The sequence below is a fragment of the Furipterus horrens genome, unplaced genomic scaffold (genome assembly GCF_987537825.1).
Source record: "Furipterus horrens unplaced genomic scaffold, mFurHor1.1.pri manual_scaffold_11, whole genome shotgun sequence".
Taxonomy (NCBI): Eukaryota; Metazoa; Chordata; class Mammalia; order Chiroptera; family Furipteridae; genus Furipterus; species Furipterus horrens.
Genome location: NW_028327181.1, coordinates 79,954,794 through 79,976,108, shown reverse-complemented (window position 1 = coordinate 79,976,108; position 21,315 = coordinate 79,954,794). Strand labels below are relative to the sequence as shown.

The 21,315-nt window shown below is 41.8% G+C and overlaps 1 protein-coding gene across 4 annotated transcripts in view; it reads left to right on the top strand.

Annotated features, from left to right (window-relative positions):
• STAT5B (signal transducer and activator of transcription 5B) overlaps nt 1-21,315 on the top strand; it is a 62,349-nt gene that overhangs the window by 23,939 nt on the left and 17,095 nt on the right. For 3 of the 4 annotated variants that reach the window (XM_090292780.1, XM_090292779.1, XM_090292782.1), the window contains exons 2-5: nt 9,460-9,596; nt 12,396-12,552; nt 13,672-13,761; nt 16,085-16,259. In XM_090292780.1, coding sequence (XP_090148906.1) covers nt 9,469-9,596; nt 12,396-12,552; nt 13,672-13,761; nt 16,085-16,259 — 550 coding nt within the window. In that variant the 5' untranslated portion in view covers nt 9,460-9,468. Of the gene's footprint in view, nt 1-9,456; nt 9,597-12,395; nt 12,553-13,671; nt 13,762-16,084; nt 16,260-21,315 lie in introns of all 4 variants that reach the window. The other variant, XM_090292781.1, reaches the window with a different exon arrangement.

The window sequence follows — 21,315 nt, the reverse complement described above, 5'->3', positions numbered from 1 at the left end:
TGGGCTATAGCAAATGTTTTTAGTTATCTGGAAAATGGTGGTGATGTAGCTCCTTCCCAAATGGGTTGTTCATGTTGCTAAACGAATTTCAACATTGAGAGAATGAAAACTCATGTGCATTCAAGCTACAGGCCACTCTGGCAGGAGAAAACCTGACTTGTATGATAGCATCCTACCAGTTTCTGCACAGAGTCTAAGTCCAGATTTTTATATATTGCCATGGACAATTTTAATTATGCTCTAGGTAGTTATGTATTTTTAGTCTTTAATCTAGAATAGCTCCACATTTTTCTGTCTTTCATAAGAGTCTCACAGTTTGTATTTGTCTGATTGTTTCTTCATGAGTAGAGGTAAGACATTCAGCTTAGTGTTCTTTCCGGTGCCTCGCAGCTGGAGGCACACAGTATCAGTTTGTCCCGTGATTGGGGCTGTTTGATTACTTGGTTAAAGTGTTATCTGCCAGCTTCTTCCACCGAAAATATACCTTTTCCCCCCTTTGTGAATAATTAATATATGAGGTAATACTTTGACACTGTGTAAATATCCTGTTCTCCAACAAGTATCACCTAATGGTTTTAGCAGCTGTTTTGATCCTTATCTGAGTCTACTCTCTCTATTTTTGAGATTATGTGTGGCGGGCCAAGGTGTATTTAGGTGAGCATTTTAGATATAACCCACTGATTAAGACTTCATCTTTATATTTAGCAAATAGCTGCCCTTCCTCTTCCCTCATGCCCCACCAGCTTCCCTCCCTCACTTTTTCTTCCCTTCCCAAAATAATATGCAGTGATTTGGCTGTGACGTAAAGATTTATGACTGATTGTCTTCCCAGAATATTATCATCTCTGTGTTGCCTGGGCAAATTTTTCCTTGTTTATTTCTTTGTGAGCCAAATACTTTTATTCTTTCTGTTCTCATCCCATCTGTTTAATAATCTGATTTTGTCAGAGAATTGTCTTCCTGATTGCTTATAAAGTAGTGTTTAGAAAATTTTTTGTTGTTGTTGAAAGAGCAGATGGCTCTGGTATTGACCTACTTCTAAATGGGAAAGTTTTACTCTAACCTCTAACCTTCTTATTTGATGTTAGGCCAATTTTAATATGAACAAAAGTCTTAATCATTTATTACTACTCAGTATTTTTCTGTCTTTCCAAATCCCTACTTCTGGGTAACCACCAACACTGAATATATGTAATCATATTGATATTGACACAGCCAGGGAACTTGCTGTTTGTATTTTCTCCAAAGTCCTTTAGTCTTGAAGTGGCGCTAATGTGGTTAATAGTTTTGAATCCTCGTTCCTTGCCTTATGCTTTCCAGATTGGAAGCAATGTTTATACACTTTCTGTTTCATCTGCCAACTAGCTCAAGCCTTTGCCCAAATCAGAGCCTCGCAATATTAGGTTTCTTCTGATCTCTTATTCTTTTTCTTTCTTTAAATTATGAAATACAGCAAACATACAGAAAAGTACAAAAAATAATAGGACCAACCACCACAAGTCCTCAAGACAAAGGAAGCATGGGAGAGGGGGTAGAAGCACAGGCTCTGGAGCCAGACTACTCATATCTACCCAGATGCTGCTCCTCAGTAGTGGGGGACCTGAAGCAAATATGTCACCTCCAAAAGAAACCTGTATCCATTAAAAGTCACTCCCTGTTACCCCAGCTCTTGGCAACCACAGGTCTACTCTGTCCCTGTGGGTTTACCTGCTCTGGACATTTCATGTAAATGGAATTTACAATATGGACCTTTTATGTTGGGCTTCTTTTGCTTAGCATAATGTTTTCAAGGTTCATCCATGTTATCGCATGTATCAGTACCTTATTCCTTTTTATATCTGAATAATATTCAATTTTATCCATTTTATTCTTGCATTTATATTCATATTACTCATTCGTCCATGATGTATATTTGGGCTGTTTCACCTTTTTGGCTGTTACGAATAACACTGCTGTGAACACCTGTGGACACGTGTTTTCTATTCTCTTAGGCATGTATCTGGGAGTGGTGCTGCTGGGTCATATGGAAATTCCATGTTTAACCTTTTGAAGAATTGCCAGATTGCTTTCCAAAGATGTTACACCATCTTACAATCCTGTTTAATTTGCCAAGTCTCAAGTCTCTCATCTGTAAAATGGGGATGATAATAATAATAATGCCTGCCTCCTAGGGTTTTATGGGAATTAAGTGAGTACATCCATAGAAGCACTTATGGTAATAAATAATACAGTAAATGTTTAGTAAATGATAGATCTGATGGTGGATAATAATTATTACATGTTATTTTAATTCATTTTTCAATCTTATTTCTGAAATTATTTTTATTAGATGAATCAAAATATTGCTAATAACTCATACTTCAATTAACAGACTCAGATTGTTCTGGAAGGAATAGGATTTTTTTTTTTTAGATTAGTATATAGGAGGTCACTTCGTTCAACATTGTTTCATTATAACATTGATGAGAGGTTCCATAGGAGCTTAATTCTTGTTTATAGCAATTAGCCTATGGTGAAATTTGTTTCATTATACATCATTTTGCTTACCGTTGAGGAGCCTGTCGGTGATGTTCAATGAGGACTTAGTGTACTTGAGACGGCCTTGCTCCTATTACACCACCCTTCACAATTCCTAATTCTCTCATCCAAAGATAAGAAGAGAACAGCCCTCCCAGTGCCTTTCTGTCACCCTCCACCACCTCTCATTGAGAGAAGTCTTTGTGCCAGTGGAATTTATTAAAAATAGGGATACAGTACCATCTTTTAAAAGGAAGGCGAAGTTTGTACTACAGGATATTGGTTAAGGAAAAGGAGAGTAGAGCTCTTTGTGGAGGATTGACTTTGGAAAAGTATAATTTATCGAAGTAGGTTAAGGAAGCCACCTTTGCAAGTTTAATATTGTAAAAGTTAGAATAATATTGAACACTTACTGTGAGCTAGGCTCAGGGAGAGAAGTTTTATTATTCTAATTTTACAAATAAGGAAACTGAGGCAGAGAGGCTTAAGAGGTTAAATCTGTCCTAGCCAGTGTGGCTCAGTTGGTTGGGCATCATCCCACAGATCAAAAGTTTGGCAGTTTGATTCCTGGTCAGGGCATGTGCCTGGGTTGCAGGTTCAGCCCCCAGTCGGGGCCCATACAGAAGGCAGCCAGTCGATGTCTCTCTCTCACATCAGTGTTTCCCTTTCTTTCTCCCTCCCTTCCCCTCTCTCTAAATTCAAAAATATTTTTAAAAAATAAGAGATTAAGTCTTTTTCAGAACTCTATTTAGGTAAGTTTCCAATCACATCCAGAGCTTTAACACTCATTTAGAGACTAGGATGGGATGGGATAGTATGGGATGGGATAGGCTGGGATGGGATAGGCTGGGATGAAGTGTTGGTGGTGGTGGGATGAAGGATAGGAATTATAAAATGATTCAAATTTTACGCATGAGTCCAGTAAACCAAATCCTTGCACACATTTTAAACTCCCACTCCCACCAGAAGCTAGAATTCATTCACTCAGTTGTCCCATTTGCATTGGGATCCTTCTAGTTTCATGTACCCGATACTTCTCTTTCCCCGTAGTTTAGCTATGGCATGCCTTTGGCCACTGTCTTCTAGAAGTCTTCAGAGAAAGTGATATTTTTCTTTACAAAGGTTTATATTTTACTTTTAAAAGGAAAAGCACCTAATAAAAAGGTATTGTTGAAAAACATTATCCCTAAATTCCAGCCACTCTTATAATTTAATTATGTTAGTGGACATTTATTTTATGGTTTTTAGTAAGCCTGTAACATTATGAGCTATTAGACTTTGAAACATTTTTTAACAAGTGCCTGAGGGTCCATTTTATTTGGGACTCCTAGGATACATCAAGATATTTAACATTTCAGAAAGTACAATATTCTGCATCCAAAGCTGTTTGGGGTTGTTTGAACACTGATGAACACTGATGAACACTAAGTGCAACTAAGTAATGGTCAAATAGTGCTCATCTTTGACTAAAAATAAGATTGTGAATCCATTTCCCAGTCTTTAGAGAAGGCCCCGTGATGATTTACCAAAGATGCAAACCACTTCCCTTGTCAGAACATCACACATTGAGGAGGGAGCTGCCCATAAGTAAGCAGAAGAGAGCTTGTGTTGCGGTCCCGGGGTGCAGTCACTGAATATGTGGAGTAGCAATCGAGGGCAGCGGGAAGACTGGTGAGAAAGGGGTGGGACTCTGCTTACACCAGGTGTAGGCGTAGCCTAATAATGGGCGTGAAGAGCTTTGACACATACCAAGAAAAGCACTGCTTAGAGTCTAGGTTTTATAGATACAGTGTGGGGGAAGTGGTTTTTGTTGTTGTTGTTGTTTTGTTTTGTTTTTCGGCTCACTGGATTTGAGCGCTGGCCTGCAAACTGAAGTTTGGTTGTTCGATTCCCAGTCAGGTCACATGCCTGGGTTGGGGGATGACGGGGGGCAACCCATGTGAGAGGCAACTGATCGATGTTTTTCTCCCTCTCTTTCTCCCTCCCTTCCCCTCTCTCTAAAAATAAATAAATAAAATCTTTTCTAAAAAATTAAAAATGATTATGTATTATTTAGTATACCTTTATTTTACATTTTTGACTACTCATAGGCAAAATCCACTTTCTAGCTCTACCAAACCATTTTTATGTAGTGGAATTAAAGTATATTGTTTTATCAAAATAAGGTGGTTACCACTGTATATTTACCAGCTATTATTCTTCAAATAGCATTTTAGAAAATAACTTTTATGACATGTTCATATTTAAAGCCACAAAAAATATTCTGACAAATGCTAAGAGGTCAGCATTCCAGTCTTTGATAAAAACTAAGAACTAACATAAAACACAAGACAAAATAAATAGTGTGACATTTATATAGTACCCCTACATATGTGGCATATTACCATAATCTTTCTTAAAACAATAATAGACTCCTGAAATATGCTCAGCCAGCAGGACATGTGAAATATTTACCAAATATTTGGTATGTATTTCGTCACTCAGCAAATGTTTATTGACTACTTACCATGGCAAGCCACTGTGCTAGGCACTGGGGACATAGTAGTGATTAAATGTGTTCTCTTCACTTACTGTTCTTAGGAGTTCAGTGGGGAAGATAGACAAAAACAAATTAACTAAAACTAAAAGGAAAAATTACAAATTGTGGTATATGTTATTAAGGAGCAAATAGACCATTGTAAATATAGACTTAGCCAAATTATAAAATCCCAGTTTCAATTTCTTGCCTGGGTATTTTATACTTTTATCTTGTTCCATAATAACTTTGAAAAGAGCTTAGAGGTTTGACCAAATTGTGTGTCTACATTTTTTATGCAACAAAAAAAATCACTGGTTGCTTATGTGCCAGGCACTCTTCTGGACCCAGGTAAAGGAGCCGTGAACAAAGCAAAGTCAGCGTGTTTGTGATGACTTCACCCTAGTGAGCAGACAGTAAACAAACACGTGACAAATGTCAGGAAGTCATCAATGATATGAAGAAAAATAAAGTAGACTGAGGATAGTGACCAGAATGCTATTTTATTTGGGTGGATTGAGAAGGAGTCTCTGAGGAGAGAAGTTTTCCTGCAGTTTTCCTTCTTTTGTGTCTTGGGTCAATTCCGTTAATGAATGCAGGATGCAAGGTACTTTTTCTGTCTGTTGGCACCGTTCACATATTCACTAAGAGATCTGTGGGAGGTCTTCCTTCTTTCCAGTTCCTACCACTATAAGAGATTAATACCTGCTTTCTTTTCTTCATTCATGCGTACATGTAAATACCTAAGCACCTTCATCCATCCCTTTACCTTTTATCCAAAAAACTTGCTTTGGTATCTGTTCCAAGTTTCCAGAATCTTGGGATATGATTTATTTGATTAAAAATTACATTATACAATTAAATGTCTTCCAGATGTTTTATTATAACGTGGAGAGAGCTCTTCTATCCAAGTCTTTCTCCCAGTAAACTCTCAGCCATGTCTTGGGTGATCTTAGTGATCCCAGCCTTCATGCCCCAAAGCCCTAAATAAAATTGTGCACCACTCACGTGTTCTATAGCATTGCACAAGCCTAAAATAGGTAGCTGGCACCCGCCCCACACCTCACTGTTGGCTAGCTGACTGGTCCCATAAATAGCTCAGTGTTACGCGATTGGACAACAACTAACAGAAATGGGACTTTTGTTTCCTAACACACGCGCGTAGTTCCTGGTATTCCACAGATCAAGGTCTAATTCACTGCACCCTAACTGTAACATAGCTTATGGGAGAACTGTGCAAATCAAGAGCCAGATTGTTTTTGGAGGGATTCAAGATAGCCCTTTCTCATACCAAATTCTACATTATGGATCGGAGTGGGAGAGCGAGATTCACTGTTAGTCCCTTCTGTGTACAAGAAGTAATATTGCCACTGCAGTCATGTTGAGCCCAGACAGTTTCTGCCAGATGAATTAAAAATTCTCCGGTGGGTCTGAGAAGACATCTTGGTAGTTTTATAAAACTTTTTCTGAAATCAAGAGGGTGTTTTAAAAACATACCCACTATTAAAATATAATGGTTCTTGTTTCTGACTCTTAGCTGGAATGTATTGTTTTTATGTCAGAAAGATTTTTAAAGCCTATAATATAACAGAACATTATAAATTCCTTAGCAATAACTCAGAAGGTGAGCCTTGGGGTATTTTTCCAGATAAATCTGTGCCCTTTTTGTGCAAAGCATTGTTGCTTACGTAACTAGTGATAATACATAGAGTTCAATTCATGCTTTAGATATTTTCACTTTTACTGGGTCTTCTCCAAAATGGCAGTAAGTTTATTGTATTTCTTAAAAGTCAGATTATCAAATGTAAGTGTTAAGCTAAGCTAGGTAAGGTTTACTCTAAGATGTGAGATCTCAATTTAATTTTCTTTATGAAAGATAACGTATGGATTTGACTTTTCAAGTAGTTGATCCATTGTGTTATATCTACAATTGGCATGAGGTTAAAAAAAAGTAAGCAATATACTTCTTGATATTTGAGACTTGATATTTTTTAATTTGTCAAACAGATAGTAAAAGTGAAATGGTTTTCAGTAAATAGCTAAGAAATTTCAGTCTTCAGATCCTGTATTTTCAGTGAGGTTACTTAAAATACTTAAAAAATTCTTTGTACACATCAAATGTCCTAAGATTAAAAATTGTGCAGTTTGTTTAAAAATGAAAGCAGTTTAAAAAAAAGTCAAATTTCCAAATCTAAAACAAGTGATATATATTTTTTAAATGTTTTATTGATTATGCTATTGCAGTTGTCCCAGTTTCTTTTGCCTTTGTTCCCCTCCACCCAGTGACCCTCCTCCCTTCAGTTGTCCCCCCTCCTTAGTCCATGCCCCTTGGTTGTGCATATAGTTCCTCTCAACATCTTCCTGTCTCCTCCACTCTCTCCTACTATGCTTCTTAATTCCTGCATCATCTCCCTCCCTTTCCCTCCTACCCCCTCCCCGCTGACCTCCCTCCAAAATGTTCCCCTTACCTATAATTCTTTTTCCATTCTTGTTGCCTACTTAGTTTGCCTTTGTTTCGGTTTCCTAGCTTCTGTTGTTGGTTATTGTGATACAGTTTTCATTTTAATGTTCATAGTTTTGATCCTCCTGCTTCTAAACAAGTCCCTTTAACATCTCATATTAACAGTGGTTTGGATCCGATGAACTCCTTCAGTTTTACTTTGTCCTGGAAGCACCTTCTCTGCCCTTCTATTCTGAATGACAGCTTCACTGGATAGAGTAATCGTGGCTGTAGGTTTTTGCTTTTCATTACTTTGAATATTTCTTGCCAGTCCCTTCTTGCCTGCAGAGTCTCCTTTGAGAAATCAGCTGATAGTCTAATTGGGACCCCTTTGTACATAATTCTTTTCTTCTCTCTTGCTGCTTTTACAGTTCTCTCTTTATCTTTAATTTTTGGCATTTTGATTATAATGTGTCTTGGTGTGGTGGTTCTCCCTGGGTCCAGTTTTTCTGGAACTCTCTGTGCTTCCTGGACCTGTAAGTCTTATTTCCTTCCCCAAGTTAGGGAAGTTCTGTTTCATTATTTTTTCACATAATTTTACAATTTCTAGTTCTTCTTCTTCACCTTCTGGCAACCCTATAATTCGGACGTTTGTTCACTTATAGTTGTCCCAGAGGTTTCTGAGCCTCTCCTCATATCCCTCACTTTTCGTTTCCTCTTTCTGCACTGGTTGACTGTTTGTTCCTTCCCTATGTTCTGATTTGTTGATTTGATCCCTGGTTTTCCTTCCCTCACCACTAGTTTCATATGTGTTTTTGTTCATTTCAGCAGGATTAGCCTTCATTCCTTCCCTGTCTTATTCAATGTCTTTTGTTAATTCTGTAAGCTGCCTTATGACTATAGTTCTGAACTGAGCCTCAGAAAGATTATCTATTTGTTCATCAGTTAAGTCACGTATTTGCTTTTTGGTCAGCTGTGTGATTGGTATTTCAATCATGATTCCTGCCATCCTTACTGTTTTCGTTTATCTTTCCTTCTTGGGCGGGGCTGTCACCCCTCCTATGCTATTGGGGGTTGAGCCCCGTGCACTCATCACTACTGGGCGACCCTTCTCGCCACACTGTGGTGCTTTGTGTGGGGGTAGGGGTCCAAGATGGATTCCTGCCATTCTCTCTCTGCTGAGAAACCAAGAGTCGCCTCCTCCGTCCCCGCCCTCTGGGCATCACAGTCCAAGGCAATGGGGGTCTGCCGTCCCCGGCGCTGGAATTGCGAGCTGACGGGTCTGGTCTGCAGCCAGGGGTGCTCCCAGGTGCTTCTCACCTCCCCTTAAATATGGGTGTCTGTACTGCAGTCCCGCTGCCTGTTGCTGCCGCCGCCGCCGCCGCCAGCACAGCTTGACCTCTCCACCCTGGCTTCGCCCCTCCTACCTGACCAGACGAGCACCACTTGTTTATAACTTCATATGTTGGACTTCCATGTAGCTTTATCTTCTGGAACTTCTTGTTATTTCTGGTTTTGCAGTAGTTGTAGTCCTTCTTAGTTGTGGAAGGAGATGGAGCGTGTCAGTCTAAGCCTCCAAGTGATATTTTAAAAATCCCCATGTTAATTATGTATCATTACTGTTCAGATGCTGCTTACTGTTGCTTTAAGTCTGGAACAAAAATAAAGAAAATGTCAATGATATCACAGTTATTGGCAGTTCTTCCCCTAATGCTAGTTTTGTACTTTTGCTTATAGGACTTCAGTACATTTTATAGTCAGAGCTTTATAGGCCCAGTTATACAGCTTTCCATGGCCACACTGAAGATCTACATTTTAAAAACATTTTAAAGCCCAAATTCAGTTCAAAAATTCTGATCTTAAGTCTGCCAAAAAGGGGTTAAAGAGCATTTATCTTTAGCTTTTATATCTGCATGAATATTTGCTCTCATGGATTTAAAAGGGAAAGGAAAAAAACCACCCAAACCATTGATTGTTTGTTTAGCAGATTGTAAACATGGCTGTGTGGATCCAGGCCCAGCAGCTGCAAGGAGATGCCCTCCATCAGATGCAAGCACTGTATGGCCAGCATTTCCCCATTGAGGTGCGCCATTACTTATCCCAGTGGATTGAAAGCCAAGCGTGGTAAGTGAACAAAGTTTTCTCCATCGTATGTTGTGAAGCATAAGCATATTGAAGTTTGGGAAGATAATATGATGGCAGCTCCAAGACTTGTACGTTTAAAAGAAATCGTGACCACAAAAAGGTATTTAACCTCATCTGGGATTTTTGGAAGATGGAATAACTCTTGGGATTTTTAAAATAGGATCTCTTCCCTTTAATAGTAAATTCTGGTTAAAAACATTTGAGTATTACAGCTAATAAAAAGCAATTAATAAATATGTTTTGAGTGCCTATAGGGTGCCTGGCAGAATCGTAGGTAGTAGAGTATGAAAAAAATTAAAACATTTGTCCACATAGAATTTAGTGCTGAATGGAGAAGATCAGGGATGTCTAGTCACATAATTTAATAAAATGTATTCTTAACAAATTTAACAATGGAGACATTGGTGTTTTTAAATTTATATGTAATTTATATATACACATAAAGACTAAAAATTGATACACCCAAATATTAACAATAATTATATTTGGTGGCAGATTTAACTAGCATGTTTATTTTTCTTATTTTCCAAATTACCTTTATATATTCAGGGGAAGAAATGTTTTAAAACTCTTTAAGGGTTAGTACAATGCAGTATGGTGATAACAAAGCTTTTTAATTGACAGCATTGCACCCCAGGCAGCAGGCTGCCCGCTGCTGTGCTCAGGGCCTGGAGCCTGCTGTTTGGTTACCAGTCTGTCAGTCTGATCTGATGTATTTATCCTGTTCTTCAGTCCTCCATCTCTGTGGGCGCTGTGACCTCTCTGACTAAGCCTGGGAGGAGATGGCCTTTATGCTGCCGTTTGCGGAGGGCTGTATACCCACAGTGATGTTGTCTTGGAATAAATGCAATTGTGTGTTAGTAGCAGATTTCTCTCTCCAGAAACTAGAGAGCAACAGGAAGGCAATTTTCTAGGCAATTAAAAAAAAAATCTCAGCCTTGTGTAATTAGTGAGAAGAAAGAGAGCTAAATGTGAGGACGTCAGTTGCACCTTGCTTAGTGCTCCTCCATCTCCTTTTCTGTCTTAACACTTTGGAGAGTTCAGAAGCGCATTAATAGAACGTTTCTGTTGATTTAAAATTTCACTTTGTAGACTTCCCGTGTCGTCGTCTTTTATTTTATTTTATTTTTTAAAAGACTTTATTTATTTTTAGAAAGAAAGGAAGGGAGGGAGAAAGAGAGGGAGGGAAACATTGATGTGAGGGAGAAACAGAGATCGGTTGCCTGTCCAAAGCAGTGACCTTTCACTTTGCACAACAACGCCCAACCAACTGAGCCCCACCAGTCAGGGCAAGAATATAAATGTTTTAATAAAATTCTTCACTTCTTCATGTTTATGCTAAGAAAAAAAAGGTTTTGGCTGAGAATTAAGTACAACCAGTACTTGGTTTCCAAAAGTTTTGCTCTGAGACTGGACCTTCTCAAGAATGGCTTCTTCAGACAAGGAGCATTATTGCCAGTCAAAACGGGGACATGCTGGCCATCATGCATTCCTTCCAGGCTTTTATTTAATATATACTTTATTTAGTTCATAGAGCATACACATGTAGAATTTGGCTTTCTCTACTGCCTTCACCAAGTGCAGGTTTGAGCATGTTATTTGATGAAGTCCATTATCAATGTTGGGGTACACCTGTTTGTGCCTCTATTTGAAATTGGTTGCTGTTTCCCTGGTGTTAGAGGTAACAGCAATTAAAAAAAAAAATCCTCACCCAAGGATATGTTTATTGATTTTAGAGAAGAGGGTAGGGAGAGAGAAACAGAAACAAAAACATCAATGTGAGAGAGAAACATTGATCATTGCCTCCCGTTCACACCCTAACTGGGAATCAAACTTGCAGCCTAGGTATGTGCCCTGACTGGAAATTGAACCCACAACTTTTTGGTGTATGGGACGGTGCTCCAACCAGCAGAGCCACCTGCCAGGGCAGGATGATAGCACTTTTTAGCCACCACCAGATCTCTTTTTGGCTTCAGACCTGGGCAGCAGTAATTGAATGTTATTTCAGTCTGATCGCTGTTCTGGGTAATTTAGTACTTCCAAATAGCCAATTGTTGCCTAAGTTGTTTTTAAAAAAAGAGTCAGTGAGGGGGGTTGAGAATGGGGGAGAGTGGGAGGGAGGGAAGAAGGAAGGAAGGAAGGACCATTGTCCAAACCATGTCACCGGTGAAATGGCTCTGAATTAACACAAGGCCCATAGAATGGTTTCTCTGTTGCCTACAGGTCCCAAATTGGCATCTTATGTAAATACTTACGAGATTATTTTGTCTTAATATCTCATTTCCAAGGCTTCTTAGAAACAGCAATAAGTGTTGTTTCACCTGTCTTAAGAAATACTCCATGAAATTACCAACATTGTTGAGGGTGGGAAAAGAACGTATAACGTTCTTAACCTTGTGCCCCTGACACCCTTGAAGGGGTAACTATAAATAGGAAATTATCAGAGTCCTTATTTCCTTCAGTGTACACAAAGCACTTTCCCTTTCCCTTCTTTCCTAGCAGATAGCGTAAGCACCAGAGCAAGTCAGTAGGAGGAAGGCGGAAGGACAGCGCATTGTAAAAATGACAGTAAACTACTATACAGTTCACTGAAGTAGGTCGTGGGTTAGGAGTGGGTTAATATAGGCATCTAGTCAACTTCAGTTGAACTGTCCTAAAATTTGCAGAATATTCTGTAGAAATCGCTAGGCCAAAGAAAAGGTGTGATGTGTTGAGGATGCATTTATATAGGCTCATGTGCATGTATGTATACATATGTATGTAATTTTTTTCCCCTAGGGACTCAATAGATATTGATAATCCACAGGAGAACATTAAGGCCACTCAGCTCCTGGAGGGCCTGGTGCAGGAGCTGCAGAAGAAGGCCGAGCACCAAGTGGGGGAAGATGGCTTCTTACTGAAGATCAAGCTGGGGCACTATGCCACGCAGCTCCAGGTGGGTTTGAGGTCTGGGTCATCTGCAGGGGAGCAGCGGCCGCCTTCTCTTTCCAGCAGCAGAACCCCTGGGTTTTTCCTGGCCTGGCCACTGACTCACCGTGTGACCCTGAGCTTATGGGCAACTTTCTGTGCTTCGATTTCCCCCACCCCCTCTTTCTAAATCAGACCCGTTGGATTCCTTTAGCATATTACAAAGCTAGTGGGGGATAGGTTTGTTCCCAAGAGAAGGGGATGGCTGGAACGGCCTTCTGGACTGGTCAAGCGGAAGGGATGGAGGGAGATCGAGTGGAGGAAGACTGACAGGTTCTAGAAATGAGGGAGTGAGTGAGGCAACCAGACGTCCCTCTTGGGGCTCCTTCAAAGGTGGGAGAGCTCTTGAAGTGGGGCAGGAGAGGGGCAGAGTTGCCTTGGAGGCAGGAACTGGATAAAAGGGCCTTGAATTGGGGTTTGGATGTAAGATGTAGCTTCTTCTTGCCATTGGGGGTGGAGGGTGGAGTACAGGGGAGAGAGAGGTTTTTGTAGAAGCAGGAAAGGGGTGTGGGAGATGACCACAGTCGAGCATTTATTGAACTCACTAGTGTTTCTTAGAGAACTATTCTTCAATAGAAGCAGCAGGTGCGAGGGAAATAAAAAGTCCATCCCAGAAAGGGGGGAGACAGGAGAAACCTGGGGTGAAGAGGGAAGCAGAATAGGAACCCAGAATAGAGGGGAAAGTACCTTGGCCCTGGCATTAGGTGCTCAGAGTCCTGAGTCATCTGCTCACTCACTGTCTGTCTCTGGATGAGCACTTGGCCTCTCTGAGCGTCAGCTTTCTCATCTTTGAAACGGGGTGGGGGTGGGGTCATCGCTTCCACCACGTCATAGGATTTCCACGTCACAGGAGATGGTCGATTGGAAGTGCTTTGTAAACTGTGGGTTTCTAATGCACTGCAAACCGAATGAAGATCTGGGAGGGGAAATCAAGTCAGGGAGAGCCAGAGGTGTCTGGTGAGAGTCCCCACGGCGGCCAGGGAGAGCGGAGGCAAGGGCTGGAGGAGAGGGTGGTGCGGGCACAGCACTGCGACCGGCAGGGGGGCACAGAGGATGGCCTCTGGGAGCTGCTCTCGGATTCTTTCAGAACACGTACGACCGCTGCCCCATGGATCTGGTCCGCTGCATCCGGCACATTCTGTACAATGAGCAGAGGCTGGTCCGAGAAGCCAACAATGTGAGTGTCCCATGGGTATGGAGAGAGGAGTTGGGAAGTCCCTTCTCTCCAGACACCACTGTGATTTATAGAAGCTGGTGTGAGAAAGCACCAAAGAAATGAGAGACGTGACCCAGTGTGAGGGGCAGTATTATTTGCAGGTATAGAGTGACCCCCTGGCTTCAGTCCCAGGCTCTACCACTTACTAACTACGTAACTTGAGCACGTTACTTAACTTCTCTGAGCCTGTGTTCTTTCAGTTATAAGTAGGGATGGTAATAGTACCTACCCTGCAGGATTATTGTGAAAATTAAATGAGATACCGTGTGGGCCAGGGATAGACAAACAGACCAATGAAACAGAAGAGGAAGTCCTAAACACACATAGTCACAAACACACCTAAGTCCCAGGTGACATTGCAGGTCACCGTGGGAAAGGATTGTCATTCAATAAATGGGGTTGGGGCCAAATAAGAAATACTGTCTGGTGCAGTCTGTGAGGAGAAGTGGAGCGAAAAACAAACACAGGCAAGCTCAGAGAAGTGAGGTCCAGAGAGGCGGGACAGGGTCTGGAACCACAAAGGCATGGACAGTGGTACACACCTCATCCTGTCTGCGAAAAAGCAAAACGAATTTTATAAAATGACATCACACAGGTAAAGACCTCAGCACAGTGCCTGGAGCACGGGTCCTAATCATTACTTATTTGTTGCTGGGAACACTGATTGAGAGTTTGGCAGTTCATTCAGTAACCATTTATAGAGTCGCTGCGGTGTGTCTGACCCTGGGCTAAGACTGGAAAACACACAAAGACCTGGTCCCCACCCGAAAAGAATTTAAGTGATGATAGGTTCTCTAGCGGAGAGCTGAGTGCTAAGGGGACATAGTGGGAAAGGTACCCTGCTCAGATTGGGACAGGCTGGTGGGCAGGGGTGCTGTTCTGAAGAAGGGGAGGTCTGCACTATAGTGGGGAAGGCAGGAGGCAGGAGATCTTAGTCAAAAGGGGCAGCAGTTATGTGAGGGCAGGAAGGCAGGAGCCATCTCAGCACCTTTGAAGACTTGCACGTAGTCAGTGCACCAGGGGAGAAGGGAGCCAAGTGGCGAGCTCCGATAGGTACAGCCAGAGAGGAAGCAGAAGCCAGGTCACAGAGGGCCACCCTTGTGTCCCTGACGGGTTGTGTGACACAGAGCTGTTTGTAACTGTACAAAGGAATTTGGCTCCAGTTAAGAAACAGGTGTCCATGGTGAGGTGTTGTCATGGTCGGAGGGTGGGGGGTGGGGATCATTCCTTCCCCCAGCCTCTGATGTCCTAGGCCTGGGGGATTTTGGGGGGCACAAGACAGGCGAGGTCCTAGCGCCTAGAAGGCTCAGGTCCTCGTGCAGGGAAGCAGACGAGAAAGAAGTAAACGCAAGAACTGGACACTCTCAGATAAGGGCGTTGCTGTTTTAAGTTGGGCCTTTAGGGAAGGCCACTGCGAAGAGGTGCCAGTTGAAGTTCCAGCATTGGAAAGACTTGGTGCCAGAATGTTCCAGAGGGATGGACCAACAGCTGCAAAGGCCCTGAGGCAGGACTGTGCTGTGTGTTGAAGGAACAGAGAGGAACCGGGGCCTGGGCAGCAGTGAAGCTGGGGCGGAGGCAGGTGGAGGCCCCTAGCGAGCGCAGTGGGGGCTGCGGGGAGGAGTTTGGAATTCATTCTGGGAAGAGTCCATGGGAAAGGCCCTGAGGGTTTGGCTGGGAACAAGATCAGACCAGGTCCCTGACAGGTCTGGATCCACAAGCCCTGATTGAGCCTCCCCTGGAACTCATAACTTCACTTTGGGGTCTTCAGGACACCACCCGGAGAGCTTCACCTTACTCCCTCTTCCCTCAGTCACAAGTAGGTCTTGAGAGAGGACGGAGATGCTGTGTGTTCACCTAGCCTTGTTCCCCACTCTGTCCCCAGCACCCTGCACAGCTGTGGCGTTGGGTCAGTGAAAGAATGCGGAATGAGATCATCATCATTAGCAAGAAAACCCAGGTCACTCCTGGGATGTGTTGAGTTCTAGTCTCTTCCAGGAGAATTTAGATGGACCGTGTTTGGGATGCTCTGTGGAGGCCAACAGCAATAGAAGTTTCTGCGGTGCCTATGAAGATGCCATAGTCTGTCAGCTCCCACGTTTCTTTCCCCTCCTCCCTTGCCGTCTCCACCCCAGTTGTGACCATGACTCTCCTTTGAGTCAAATAGATCTTCCTTCTTACTGTAGATTAGGAGTTTGGGGCCTGCAGTATTGACGTTGCCCGGGCCTGAGGTTTTCATCCTCCTGGCTGCCCAGCTCACTGCTGTGCACTTCTGATGTGTCTCCAGGGTACCTCCCCTGCTGGGAGCCTGGTTGACGCCATGTCCCAGAAACACCTTCAGATCAACCAGACATTTGAGGAGCTGAGACTGGTCACTCAGGACACTGAGAATGAGCTGAAGAAGCTGCAGCAGGCCCAAGAGTTTTTCATCATCCAGTATCAAGAGAGTCTGAGGATCCAGGGTGAGGCTGCTGCGGCGCGGGCGGTGTGTGTCCTGGGGATGGGAGTGGGGACCACCTTGTGAGCTCCTGCAGGGTTGGGACTTGGTCGATGTGTGTTCCCAGGGAATCTTCCCTGAAGCCTGGCCATCACCCTTTGCACGCATGATTCAATTCAACCTGTCCACCAGTTCCAGGATGTACACAGTTGTATTATCTGTATTTTGCAAATGGTGACACTGAGGTTCCAGAGAACAAGTGACTTGGCCTGGGTTGCTTGTAAGTTGCAGAGATGTGTCATCAAATCCCAGTATTTCTTTAACCAATATTCTCTCCCTGATTGTAGGTTTTCAAGTGAATATTTTAGTGAGTGAATAAATGAATGAATATGGGCAAAGTGTCCCCCATCAAAGAGGGAACTGAGGTTGGGAGGCCTGAGGCTGACCCCGGAGGGGCAAGGTGGAACTCCTGAAATGCGCTTGCCTTAGCCTCCCTTCCAGGAGCTGGAGCTGGGAGGAGGAGGTGACAGTGGAAATTCTCCTGTCTCCTAGGTCGTAGTCTGCCATGACTGCCATGGTAAGGGTGAGGGGAAAGAAAAACCAACTGAAGGGAATGACCCTGGGCACAGTCTGAGGAGTCTAGAAACATGGCCCGTCTTCCTCCCACTTCAGACTGACCCCAGGGCTTTACCAACCCAGCCCAGTGAGAACAGGATGTGCCCGGCTGCCTTTTTCTTTGCTCTCTCTTGCTTCGAGTAGAATCTTAGGTCACTGATTTTAGACCTTTCTTCTTTTCTGATATATATGTTCAGAGCCATAAGGATCCCACTAAGCAATGTTTTAGCTGCATCTCACGATTTGGATATGCTGTATATTCATTTTCATTCAATTTGAAGTATTTTCTAATTTCTCTTCTCACACTTTTAACCATGCATTTAGAAGCATATTGTTAATTTCCAAATATTTGTTTTTTTCTGTCATCATTATTGATTTTATTTTCATTTCATTATTGAATTTCATTGTTGTCAGAGAACATGCTCTGTATGATCTCAGTTCTTTTAAATGTATTGAGACTTGCTTTGTGGCCCAGCATATGTTCAATCTTGGTGAGTGTATCTGGTGAACTTGAAAAGAATGTATTTTTATAATATTTCATTAAAAAGCAATAGCCCTGACTGGTGTGGCTTGGTGGTTTGACTGCCGGCCTGTGAACTGAAAGGTCGCTGGTTCAATTCCTAGTCAGGGCACATGCCTGGGTTGTAGGCCAGGTCCCCAGCTGGTGGCATGCAAGAGGCAACTGATGGATACATCTCTCGCACATTGATGTTTCCCTCTCTTCCCCTCTCTCTTAAAAAGTAACTAAATGAAATCTTAAAGTGTTTAAAAAAGACAGCAATAATAAATTCAGTGATGCTAACAAATATAACAATAATACTTATTTTTAAATATATATTTAAAATAGGGCTAATATATTTAAATATATGTTCCAAATATTTGTAGATTATACATTATGCATGATGTATATACTATGACCATAATTATGTATAACATACTTACATGTGCTATAAAACTTATTATAAATATTTACATATTTATTTGTGTTAACATAATAAAGTTTTACCAAAAAAGGTAAAAATGAAAAACTAGCAACATCTGTATTTGCCAAAACAAAATTTGTGAGTACAGTGGCACTGCTTTACATTTTTACAAATCTCTTTAGTGTTAGGGTGAGTAGGAGGCAGCCCGATCTTGCTATCAGTTGTTGTATTATCACATGTCTTACAGTCTATAGAAGATTCCAGTGTATAATTATGAGAGACTAAAAAAGGAAAAGGCAACGTCTTGGGACTTCTGAAAACACTTTGACTTTGTGGCCCTCCCATGAGTATCTTGGGAGCCCTCCAGGCACCACTGGTCCACAGTTGGAGAACCTCTGGTCTGTCTTTATTTACTTATTTATTTTTGGCCCGATGGTTCTTTCAGATGCTGAAAAAGAGACATCAAAATCTCCTATTATATTGTGGACTTGTGTACTTCCCCAAGTGTTTCTGCAAATACTTCCTTTATGCATTTTGAAGCTTTGTTGGTAGATTCATATACATTTATAATAATTGTCTTTCTGATTGACTGAAACTTTAATAATTATGAAATATATTTCTTTTTTTTAAGTATATTTTATTGATTATGTTTTACAGTTGTCCCAATTTTTCCCCCCTTTGCTTCCCTCTGTCCAGTACACCCCTTCCCTCCAGCAATCCCACCCCCCTTAGTTCGTGTCCATGGGTCATGCCTATAAGTTCTTTGGCTTCTCCTTTTTCTATATTATTTACTTCCCTCTGTCTATTTTGTACCAACCAATTATGCTTCTTAATTCCTGCACCATTTTTCCATTTCTCCCCCTTCCCCCTCCCAGCTGATAACCTTCCAAATGATCCCTATACCTATGATTCTGTTCCTATTCTGGTTTGCTTAGTTGGATTTTGTTTTTAGTTTTTAGATTCAGTTATTGATAATTGTGAGTTTGTTGTCTTTTTTTTTTTTTAATTTTTGCTTCCACTTAAGCTAAAAGCCTAAGCCTTCCACTTTATTTTAAAATACTTTATTTTATTTATTTTTAGAGAGAGGGATAAAGAGAGGGAGAGAAACATCAATGTATGGTTGTTTCTTGCATGCTCCCAACCGGGGACTCGGCCTGCAACCCAGGCATGTCCCCTGACTGGGAATTGAACCAGCAACCCTTTGGTTCGCAGGCCAGTGTACAATCCATTGAGCCACACCAGCCTGGGTTTGTTGTCATTTTAATGTTCATAATTTTGATCTTTTTCTTAAGTAAGTCCCTTTGACATTTCATGTAATAAAGGCTTGGTGATGATGAACTCCTTTAGCTTTACCTTGTCTGGGAAGCACTTTATCTGCCTTTCCATTCTAAATGATAGCTTTGCTGGATAGAGTAATCTTGGTTGTAAGTCCTTGCTTTTCATCACCTTGAATACTTCGTCCCAGCCCCTTCTTGCCTGCAAGTTTCTTTTGAGAAATCAGCTGTTAGTCTTTTAGGCACCCCTTTGTAAGAAACTCTGCTTTTCTCTTGCTGGTTTTAAGGTTCTCTCTTTATCTTTAATGTTTGGCATTTTAATTATGATGTGTCTTGTGGTCCTTTTTGGGTCTAGCTTCTTTGGGACTCTGTTCTTCCTGTACTTGTATGTCCATTTCCTTCACCAAGTTTGGAGAGTTTTCCTTCATTATTTTCTCACATAAGCTTTCCATTTCTTGCTTTTCCTCTTCTCCTTCTGGTATACCTAGGTTCGGATATTGGCACGTTTAAGGTTGTCCCAGAGGTTCCTAAGCCTCTCCTCATGTTTTTCAATTCTTGTTTCCTCATTTTCTACTAGTTTACTGTTTTTTTCTTCCTTATGTTCCAAATCATTGATTTGAATCCTGGTTTCCTTCCCTTCACTATTTTGTGTGAATTTTCCTTTGTTTCATTTAGCATAGCCTTCACTTCTTCCCTTATGCATTTGCCATATTTAAGCATATCTGTTAAGCCTGTGAGCATCTTTATCACCAGTGTTTTGAATTCTGCATCTGTTAGGTTAGGTATCTCCTCGTTGCTTAGTTCTCCCACTGGAACCTTGATCTGTTCCCCCTTTTGGGTCTTACTTCTCTGTCTCCTCATCTTGACAGGCTCCTGTGTTTGTTTGCCTCTGTGTCTTAGGTAGAGCTGTCACACCTATTACGTTGTAAGGGGCAGAGCTATAGGTATTCTTCAGTACGGGTGACCCGTTTCACCACATTGTGGTACTCTATGTTGGGGAAGTGTCTTAGAGGTAACAAATGCCGCTTGCTCAGCTCTTGCCCCTTTTTTATACACTTCTCCCACTTATGTATGGGACTGGTGCCTCTCTAGCTGTTGCCCTGGCTGTCATTCCAGAGTGGGTGTGTCTGTGGACATTTTAGGACTGTGGGAGTCCTTTAAACAAGCAGACTATACTGAGAGACTGCCAGTTTCCTCCTCCTCCCGAACCGCCACTGGTTTGCACAGTCAGAAGCAATGAGGCTTTATTTTCCCCAGCCCTGGGACCATGAGCTGCACAGTTTGGTCTGGTGCTGTGAGCGCTCCTCAGGTGTCCCTTCTGACTTTTTTAAATGTGTGACTGCATTTTCCACCAGCCTACCACTGCTGCTGCCACCACACCACATCCTCTCCGCCTTGGCTCCGCTTCTCCTACCTGTCTAGATGAGTATTTCTTCTTTATATCTTTGTTAGATTTCCATGCACCTCAGTTTTCTGGAACTTCTGGTTGCCTCTAGTTTTGATGTAGTTGTATTCCTTCTTAGTAGGGGAGGGAGACACAGTGTGTCTATCTAGCTACCATCTTGGCTAGAAGTCTCTGAAATATATTTCTTGAACTCTGGTAATACTCTTTGTTTTTAAGTCTACTTTATCAGATATTAATATAACTTCTCTAGCCTTCTTGTTTTACATTGGCTCAGCACACCTGTATTCATGCTTTTTTAGTTTAAAATGTAGACAGCATGTAGTTGTCTTATTTTTATATTCATTCTGACAATCTTTGCTTTTAATTCAGGTGTTCAGTCCATTAATATTTGTGTAATATTTAATGCAGTGGTATTGCGGTCTATACTTCAGTATTTATTTTTATTTTGTCTTGTATCAGATTTGTTTCTTTCTGCTTTTTTAATATTTAATTTATTTTTTTAGGAGTCTCTTTTAATTTGCTACTTTGAACTCTCCTCCTAACCCTGCTCCATCAGTGTTTTCTGTGCCCCAAGGCCACATGTGGCCTCAGTCACAGTGGGTGGTGAGTAAATGTTGGCGGGGTGATTCCATCATGTCTTCCTCCCGTCTGATTCCATCCAGACTGGCCCCGGAGGACATCCCACGTCCTAGATTAGGGAACAAGAGATTCACACTATTAGTTCTTCCCAAGGCCTTGGACTGGTGGACGGTCCTTATGATCCTGTTCTTGAGTTTTCTGTTTCCTATTGATGCGCTTGCATTTGGATTCCAGTTTGGGTTTGTACCCATCGTGCGATGTCATTCAGTCTCGTCTATCGATTTC